Raw genomic sequence first — 9,033 nt, 5'->3', positions numbered from 1 at the left:
GTCGAGAGATAACCCCATGGTACAGGAAACGATTGGGACCGACCTTAGGTCACCCAGACATCCCCTCGAAAAGACTCGGGTTTCACAGGCGCCCCAGGAGCCAGCCCGGAGCCAGAGCCGGGGACCCAGGCTCTGGCACAGATCCCTGCCTGCCTGCGTGCCTGATTTGCCGCCTGAGATAGAACTGTGGGCACCAGGGCACCAGCGAATGAGTTTCACTGTCCTGTGCAAACACACAGGGAGGGAAACGGCTGGTCTGATCTCAGAGCACTCAGCCGACACCCCCAGCCTGAAAAGGTCCCCGGAAAATTACCCAGTTTAGGCAGGCACCCAGGCTCCCAAAGGCCAGAAAGGCAGTATCTGCGCACCAGACAGCTGGCGGAGACTGAGCCGCCATCACCTAGCTGTGCTCCAGACACAGGCACAAACAGTTGCTTCGCGCCAGATGTCCAACTGGGTCACAACAGCTGATCATTAAATTTACAAGAAACCCAGAAACAGGGCAGCTGTCCTCAGGACTTCCCTGGGTGAGAGGAGAACCCTCTGGACTAACAAAGACCACAGTTACCACTCAGGTCTCTATCCCTGAGGTGAGCAGCAGCAACTCCTGAAAAAAAGCCAGCCATCCAGGGACTATACCCAAAAAGCTGAGAAGACATCCTTCAGGAAAAACCAGCTTTCTGCAAAGGGGATTCTCTCCACCACAGGATCCCCAGGAATCACCAGAAAATAACCCCAAACACCTAAGATAGCACAATGGGTAGAGGCCAGTGTAAAAGCTCAAGCAACAAAAGACAGAGCAATATGGCATCTCCAGAACCCAGTTACCAAGGGGCAAATAGCCCTGGACACCCCAGCATAACTGAAATCCAAGAAGATGACCTAACAACTATGCTATGAAGATGATAACAGAGGAAACAAATAAGATACGTAAAGACATAGAGGAAGATAAACTCAAACAGAATGTTGCCATCCATAAAGAAATAGAGGAAGCTGCAGCCAAACAGTTTATGCCCTCTAGAAAGGAAATGCTTAAAGCACTGAATGAAATAAAAGAAACAGAGTTGAAGGTACTAAAAGAAAAACAGGAAAGTACAATCAGACAGGTGAAGGAAGTAAACAAAACAATTCAAGACCTGAAGATAGAATTGGAAAAATTAAAGAAAACACAAATGGAAGAAATAATGGAAAGGAAGAATCTAGGGAAGAAAACAGGAACTACAGAGGTTAGCATAACCAACAGACTACAAGAGATGGAAGAAAGAATCTCAGGTGTAGAAGATACAATGGAAGAAATCAATGTATCTGTCAAAGAAAATGTTAAATCCGAAAAATTCCTGACACAGAGCGTCCAAGAAATCCAAGACAATATGAAAAGACAAAACCTAAGAATAATAGGTATAGAGGAAAAAGAAGACTCCCTTCTCCAAGGCCCAGAAAATATTTTCAACAAAATCATTGAAGAAAATTTCCCCAAGTTAAAGGAGAGGCCAATTAGAATATATGAGGCCTACAGAACACCCAACAAATTTGACCAGAAAAGAAAATCCTCCTGCCACATAATAATCAAAACCGTAAGTATACAGAGCAAAGAAAAAATACTAAAAGCTGCAAGAGAAAAAGGCCAAGTAACATATAATGGCAAACCCATTAGAATCACACCTGAATTTTCAACAGAGACTATGAAAGCCAGAAGGGCCTGGACGGATATCATGCAGACCCTAAGAGAACACAGATGTCAGCCCAGGCTACTATACCCAGCAAAACTCTCAGTCCTCATAGACGGAGAAAACAAGATATTCAATGACAAAAACAAATTTCAACAATACCTACAAACAAATCCAGCATTACAGAAGACACTGGAAGGGAAAATAAAACCCCCCAAAATTAGCTTCTTTCAAGAAAACATAGGAAATAACTAACCTTACTACAGTAAAACAAAAAGCAAACCAAGCACACAACCTGATGACCACAGCCAACATCAAAATCAAAGGATCTAACAGCCACTGGTCATTAATCTCTCTCAACATCAATGGACTCAACTCTCCAATAAAAAGACACAGATTAACAGAATGGATACGTAAACTAAACCCAGCAATCTGTTGCATACAAGAAACACACCTAAGACACAAAGATAGACATTACCTGAATTGGTTGGAAGACGACTTTCCAAGCAAATGGACCCAAGAAGCAAGCAGGAGTAGCCATTCTAATATCTGAAAAATAGACTTTCAACCAAAATTATTAAAAAGAGATGGGGAAAGACACTTCATACTCATCAAGGGAAAATTCCACCAAGAAGACATGACAATCCTGAACATCTATGCCCCAAATACAAGGGCACCCACATTTGTTAAAGAAACATTGATAAAATTTAAACCACATATAGATCCCCACACATTAATAGTGGGAGACTTCAACACCCCACTCTCAACAAAGGATAGGTCAACAAAACAGAAATTAAACAAAGAAACAATGTCTCTGACAGAGGTCATGAATCAAATGGACCTAACAGACATTTACAGAACTTTACACCCAAACACAAAAGAATTTACCTTCTTCTCAGCACCTCATGGAACCTTCTCCAAAATAGATCATATAGTCTACTTTGGTCACAAAGCAAGCCTCAACAGATACAAGAAGATTGAAATAATCCCGTGTATCTTCTCTGATCACCATGGAATAAAGCTGGACCTCAACAACAACAGAAATAGCAAAAAGCCTACACACACATGGAAACTGAACAACTTGTTACTAAATGACAGGGAAGAAATAAAGAAAGAAATTAAAGTCTTTCTAGAAATCAATGAAAATGAAGACACAACATACACAAACTTGTGGGACACAATGAAAGCAGTGCTAAGAGGAAAGATCATAGCACTAAGTGCCTTCAAGAAGAATTTCGAGACAGCTCATTCAAGCAACTTAATGGCTCACTTAAAAACCCTAGAAAAAGAAGAAGCAGACACACCAAGAAGGAGTAGATGGCTGGAAATAATCAAACTCAGGGCTGAAATCAATCAATTGGAAACAAATAAAACAATTCAAAGAATCAATGAAACCAAGAGCTGGTTCTTTGAGAAAATCAACAAGATCGACAAACCCTTAGACAAGCTACTAAAAGGCAGAGAGACACCACCCAAATCAACAAAATCAGAAATGAAAAGGGGGACATAACTTCAGACACTGAGGAAATCCAAACAATCATTAGGACTTACTTCCAAAGTCTATATGCCACAAAATTCGAAAATCTAAATGAAATGGACAATTTTTTTGATCGATTTGACTTACCAAAGCTGAATCAGGACCAGATAAATCAACTAAATAGTCCTATATCCCCCAAAGAAATAGAAGTGGTCATCAAAAGTCTCCCATCCAAAAAAAGCCCAGGACCAGATGGCTTCAGCGCAGAATTCTACCAGACCTTCAAAGAAGAGCTAACTCCAGTTCTCTTCAAACTAGTCCACAAAATAGAAACAGAATGAACATTACCAAACTCATTCTATGAAGCCACAGTCACCTTGGTACCTAAACCTCACAAAGACTCAACAAAGAAAGAGAATTTCAGGCCAATCTCCCTTATGAACATTGATGCAAAAATACTTCATAAAATACTTGCAAACCGAATCCAAGAACACATCAAAGATATTATCCACTATGACCAAGTAGGCTTCATCCCAGGTATGCAGGGATGGTTCAATATTCAGAAATCCATCAATGTGATCCACCATATTAACAAACTGAAAGAAAAAAAACACATGATAATCTCCCTAGATGCTGAAAAAGCATTTGACAAAATCCAACATCCATTCATGTTTAAAGTATTGGAGAGATCAGGGATACAAGGCACATATCTAAACATAGTAAAGGCGAAATACAAAAAGCCTATAGCCAACATCAAACTAAATGGAGAGAAACTTAAAGCAATCCCACTAAAATCAGGGACAAGGCAAGCCTGGCCACTCTCTCCATATCTCTTCAACATAGTGCTAGAAGTCCTTGCTAGAGCAATAAGATAGTTGAAGGAGATCAAGGAGATACAGATTGGAAAAGAAGAATTCAAATTATCACTATTTGCAGATGATATGATAGTATATATGATCAACCCCAAAAATTCTACCAGGGAACTTTTACAGCTGATAAACACCTTCAGCAAAGTGTCTGGATACAAAATTAACTCAAAAAAATCAGTAGCACTCCTGTATACAAAAGACAAAAGGGCTGAGAAAGAAATTAGGGAAACAACACCCTTCACAATAGCCACAAATGACATAAAGTACCTTGGTGTAACCCTAACCAAGCAAGTCAAAGACTTGTATGAAAAAAATTTCAAGTCTCTGAAGAAAGAATTAGAAGAAGACATGAGAAGATGGAAAGATCTCCCATGCTCATGGCTTGGCAGGATTAACATACTAAAAATGGCCATCTTACCAAACGCAATCTACAGATTTAGTGCAATTCCCATCAAATTGCCAACACAATTCTTTACAGACCTAGAAAGAAAAATTCTCAACTTCATATGGAATAACAAGAAACCCAGAATTGCTAAAACAATCCTCTACAATAAAAGGTCTTCTGGAGGTATCTCCATCCCTGATCTTAAGTTGTACTAAAGAGCAACAGTTTTAAAAACTGCATGGTACTAGCATAGAAACAGAATGGTGGATCAATTGAACTGAACAGAGGACACAGAAATAAACCCACACACTTAGTGTCACCTGATTTTTGACAAAGGTGCCAAAACCATACAATGGAAAAAAGATATCATCTTCAACAAATGGTGCTGGTCCAACTGGATGTCTACATGTAGAAAATGAAAATAGATCCATACTTATCACCCTGCACAAAACTGAAGTCCAAGTGGATCAAAGACCTCAATATAAAACCAGACACATTAAATCGGCGAGAAAAAAAAAGTGGGGAATACCCTAGAACTCATCCGTACAGTAGAGAAATTCCTGAACAGAACACCAACAGCACAGGCTCTAAGAGCAACAATCAATAAATGGGACCTCCTGAAACTGAAACGCTTCTGTAAAGCAAAGGATACTGTCATCAAAACAAAGCGACTGCCTACAGATTGGGAAAGAATCTTCACCAACCCTTTATCTGACAGAGGACTCATATCCAGTATATATAAAGAACTAAAGAAGCTGAAAAGCAGCAAACCAAGTAATCCACTTAAAAAATGGGGAACAGAGCTAAACAGAGAACTCTCTGTAGAGGAATATTGAATGGCAGAGAAGCATTTAAAGAAATGCTCAACCTCACTAGCCATTAGGGAAATGCAATGCAAATCAAAACAACCCTGAGATTTCACCTTACACCCATCAGAATGGCCAAGATCAAAAACTCAAGTGACAACACATGCTGGAGAGGTTATGCAGAAAGGGGAACCCTCCTCCACTGCTGGTGGGAATGTAAACTTGTACAACCACTCTGGAAAGTGTGGAGAGCTGAGAGAATGCAATCGCCATTACGAGATGGCGCCGACATCCGGCCTCGGCCCTAGTGAACAAGTAATAGAGCGCATGTGCAAGTTGCGAAAGCACGCCAAGTCACTGCCCAGCCCGGGGCGTCACTGCCCAGCCCAGGGCGTCATATGGGGCAGTGAGCAAGCAGCCAACCAGCGGCATACACACCGCCATAGGGTGTATTTAAGCAGCACCATTCTGGGGCCTGGGGTCTTCCTCCTCTCATCGCTTGACTGCAATAAAGCTTGCTGCAGAAGATCCTGTTGTCCGTGTGCGTTCTTGCTGGCGAGATGACTACGCGGGTTGCAACAACTGGTGCCGAAACCTGGGACGCCGGGCAGCCTTTCATCGCCGGCCCTGAGGAGACCCCCTGCTTGCGGGGAGGATTCAGAACTGCAGCTCTAACGTGAGTTCTGAGAGGTATGTTTGGTCTTGATTTGTCTCATCTTTCACCCCAGTTGGCAGGAGCACTTCTAGCTTTACCGTTTGTGATCGTGGCTCTCATTCACTTCCTTTTGGTTTCATTTTGTTTTCACAAATATTCATGTTAAAACACCCTATTTCGGTGGGACACAGTTAGACGGACGTAGATAAGCCACAGTGTCCCCTTTTTGGTGTGCCATTGGGTACTGTTAGCCAGACGTAGATAAGCCGCGATGCCCCTCCCTGTGTCAGTTTCTCTCATAGATAAGGGAGCAACATGAGAGGTTCACATTCAGTGATCAAGGCACTTCAGTCATTTTTAAAACAGTATGAACTAAAGCTTTCAAAAAGAACGTTGGAAGGATTTATTACAGAAATTGATCACATCGCTCCCTGGTTTGTATGTTCAGGGTCGCTGACGCTTGCTTCCTGGGATAAGCTAGAAGGTGATTTACGGAGGGAGGAAGAAGATGGAAAGCTAAAAGTTGGAACTAGGTCATTGTGGATTTTAGTAAAATCTTGCTTAGAAGATGAGAAATGCCGCTCATCTGTGGCAGCTGGCCAAGGGGTGTTAGAGGAACTACAAGACAGCATGTCAGAAACAGAACGGGATAAAAGGTTAGGGGCCCTTAAAGAAAAAGTAAAAGATGTCTCTAAGAAAAAAGGCCCTTCTGTGGACGGTAAGTCCACAGACAGGATAGACAAGGGAAAGGACGCCCTGGGAGAGAAAGGTGAGAAGGGAAAGAAAAACCCAAAAAAGAAGCCTCTTTATCTGATAAAAGAATTGGAGGCTTTGGGGCTTGATAGTTCTGAATCTGAGGAGCTGAGTCCCTCTGAGGAAGAGGACTTAGAGGAGGAAGCGGCTTGCTATGAGGAAGAGAGGTACCACCCTGAGGAGCAGCCATTACCACCAAATTGAGAGCAAAAGAGGGGAGGAGCTGGAATTCGCAGGGCTTTCCCATTGACCCCTAGTGCTCCTCCACCTTATGTTGAGAGGCACTGTTTAGATTCCTTCTTTTCGAAAAGGGATAAAAAGAAGCTTTTACAGGCCTTCCCTGTATTTGAGGCCGCGGAAGGGGGCCGTGTTCATGCACCGGTAGAATATCCCCTTGTTAAAGAACTTGCTGAATTGGTTAACAAATACAGGGTAGATGCTAACTTTACAATCATGCAGCTTGAAAGACTTGCTAGCGTGGCCATGACTCCAAATGATTGGCAAAATACCATAAAAGCTGCTCTCCCTAGTATGGGACAGTACTTAGAATGGAAAGCCTTGTGGCATGATGCTTCCCAAACTCAGGCAAGGGCCAATGCCCATGCAGAAGACAATCAGCGGCAATGGACCTTTGATTTGCTAATGGGGCAAGGCCAGTTTGTTCATAATCAGACAAATTATCATTGGGGGGCATATGGTCAGATCTCTGCTGCTGCTATTAAAGCATGGAAAGCCCTTTCAAAGAAGGGCGAGGCCGGAGGACACCTGACAAAGATTATACAAGGCCCTCAGGAGCCATTCTCAGATTTTGTGGCCAGAATGACAGAAGCAGCAGGTAGAATATTTGGAGATCCGGAGCGAGTTAGGCCAATGATAGAACAGCTGGTATATGAAAATGCTTCCCCAGAATGTAAAACAGTCATTACTCCTAGAAGAAACAAAGGGCTTACAGATTGGATAAAGATCTGCCGAAGACTCGGAGGTCCACTTACCAATGCTGGCCTTGCAGTGGCTATACTACAGAGCAAGAGCCGCTCAAGTCCCGGAGGCAATAAAACCTGCTATAGTTGTGGCAAACCAGGCCATTTGAAGCGAGATTGCCGTGCTACTGCACAAAAGAAAGTTCCAGGATTGTGCCCCAAATGTAGGAAGGGTAATCATTGGGCCAATGAATGTCGTTCAGTTAGAGATATTCAGGGAAAACTTATTCAGCATGAACCCCCCCCCAATGAGAGGAATGAGAATATTCCAAAAAACGGGTCTCAGGGCCCCAGGTCTCAGGGCCTCAAAAGATATGGGACACAAGCAGGCAACAGGAGGGTCTATCCATCTGCAACAAGAGGATCAGCAGGATTGGACCTCCGTTCCACCTCCCAGTTCTTATTGATGCCCCAATTGGGTGTTCAGCCCGTTCCAGTTGAGTTTGAGGACCCTCTGCCCAAGGGAAGTGTTGGCCTGATACTTGGACGCTCCTTTCTTACCCTAAAGGGGCTTATTATCCATCCTGGAATAATAGATCAAGATTATACTGGAAGGCTTCGAGTTCTTTGTTCTTGTCCGCAAGGAGTATTTTCCATTTCCCCTGGAGATAGGATTGCCCAGTTAGTTCTCCTTCCAAGCTTGCAGGATGTTTTCCCATCCACAGGAATGACAAGGGGCAACAAAGGGTTTGGTTCTTCAGGAGCTGACTTTGCTCACTTGGTGGTTGTTTTAAAAACTAGGCCCACCTTACAATTACAGATAGAAGGGAAACTTTTCACTGGCATTTTAGATACTGGGGCTGACCGGAGCATTATCTCCTCAAATTGGTGGCCTAAGGCGTGGCCTGTTACACAATCATCTCATTCCTTACAAGGGTTAGGATATGAAGCCAGCCCCGCAGTCAGCTCATGCCCGTTGACCTGGCAAGTACCAGAGGGTCAGACAGGAAGTTTCATACCTTATGTACTCCCTCTCCCCGTTAATCTCTGGGGAAGAGACATCTTGCAAGACTTGGGTTTGGCATTGACCAATGAGTACTCTCAACAAGCTGTTGATATCATGAAAAGGATGGGTTATAAGGAAGGAAAAGGCCTTGGTAAACAGGAACAAGGGAGATTACACCCGATTTCACAGGAAAGTAATACAGGGAAACAAGGCCTGGGTTTTCATTAGCTGCCATTGAGAGTTCCATGCCCATATCTTGGCTCACAGAGGAGGCCGTATGGGTTCCTCAATGGCCCCTTTCCTCTGAAAAGCTGGAAGCCGCTACAAGGCTGGTTAAAGAACAGGTACAGCTTGGTCATTTGGAACCATCTACTTCCCTCTGGAACACACCTATTTTTGTTATTAAAAAGAAGTCTGGAAAATGGAGACTTCTTCATGATTTAAGGGCCATTAATGCACAGATGTGGCTCTTTGGTTCTGTTCAGCGAAGCCTAC

General features: G+C 43.1%; 1 protein-coding gene across 1 annotated transcript; it reads left to right on the top strand.

The window, feature by feature from the left end:
* Nucleotides 1–7,998: 7,998 nt before the first annotated feature.
* On the top strand, nucleotides 7,999–8,754 carry LOC132656203 (endogenous retrovirus group K member 6 Pro protein-like; the record flags this gene model as incomplete). Its single annotated transcript, XM_060390618.1, has 1 exon — nucleotides 7,999–8,754. A coding segment is annotated over exon 1 (756 nt), but the record flags the coding sequence as incomplete, so codon positions are not given.
* Between the last annotated feature and the right edge of the window lie 279 nt (nucleotides 8,755–9,033).

Source organism: Meriones unguiculatus, chromosome 9 (genome assembly GCF_030254825.1).
Source record: "Meriones unguiculatus strain TT.TT164.6M chromosome 9, Bangor_MerUng_6.1, whole genome shotgun sequence".
Taxonomy (NCBI): domain Eukaryota; kingdom Metazoa; phylum Chordata; class Mammalia; order Rodentia; family Muridae; genus Meriones; species Meriones unguiculatus.
This window is presented reverse-complemented; position numbering and strand designations above follow the sequence as displayed.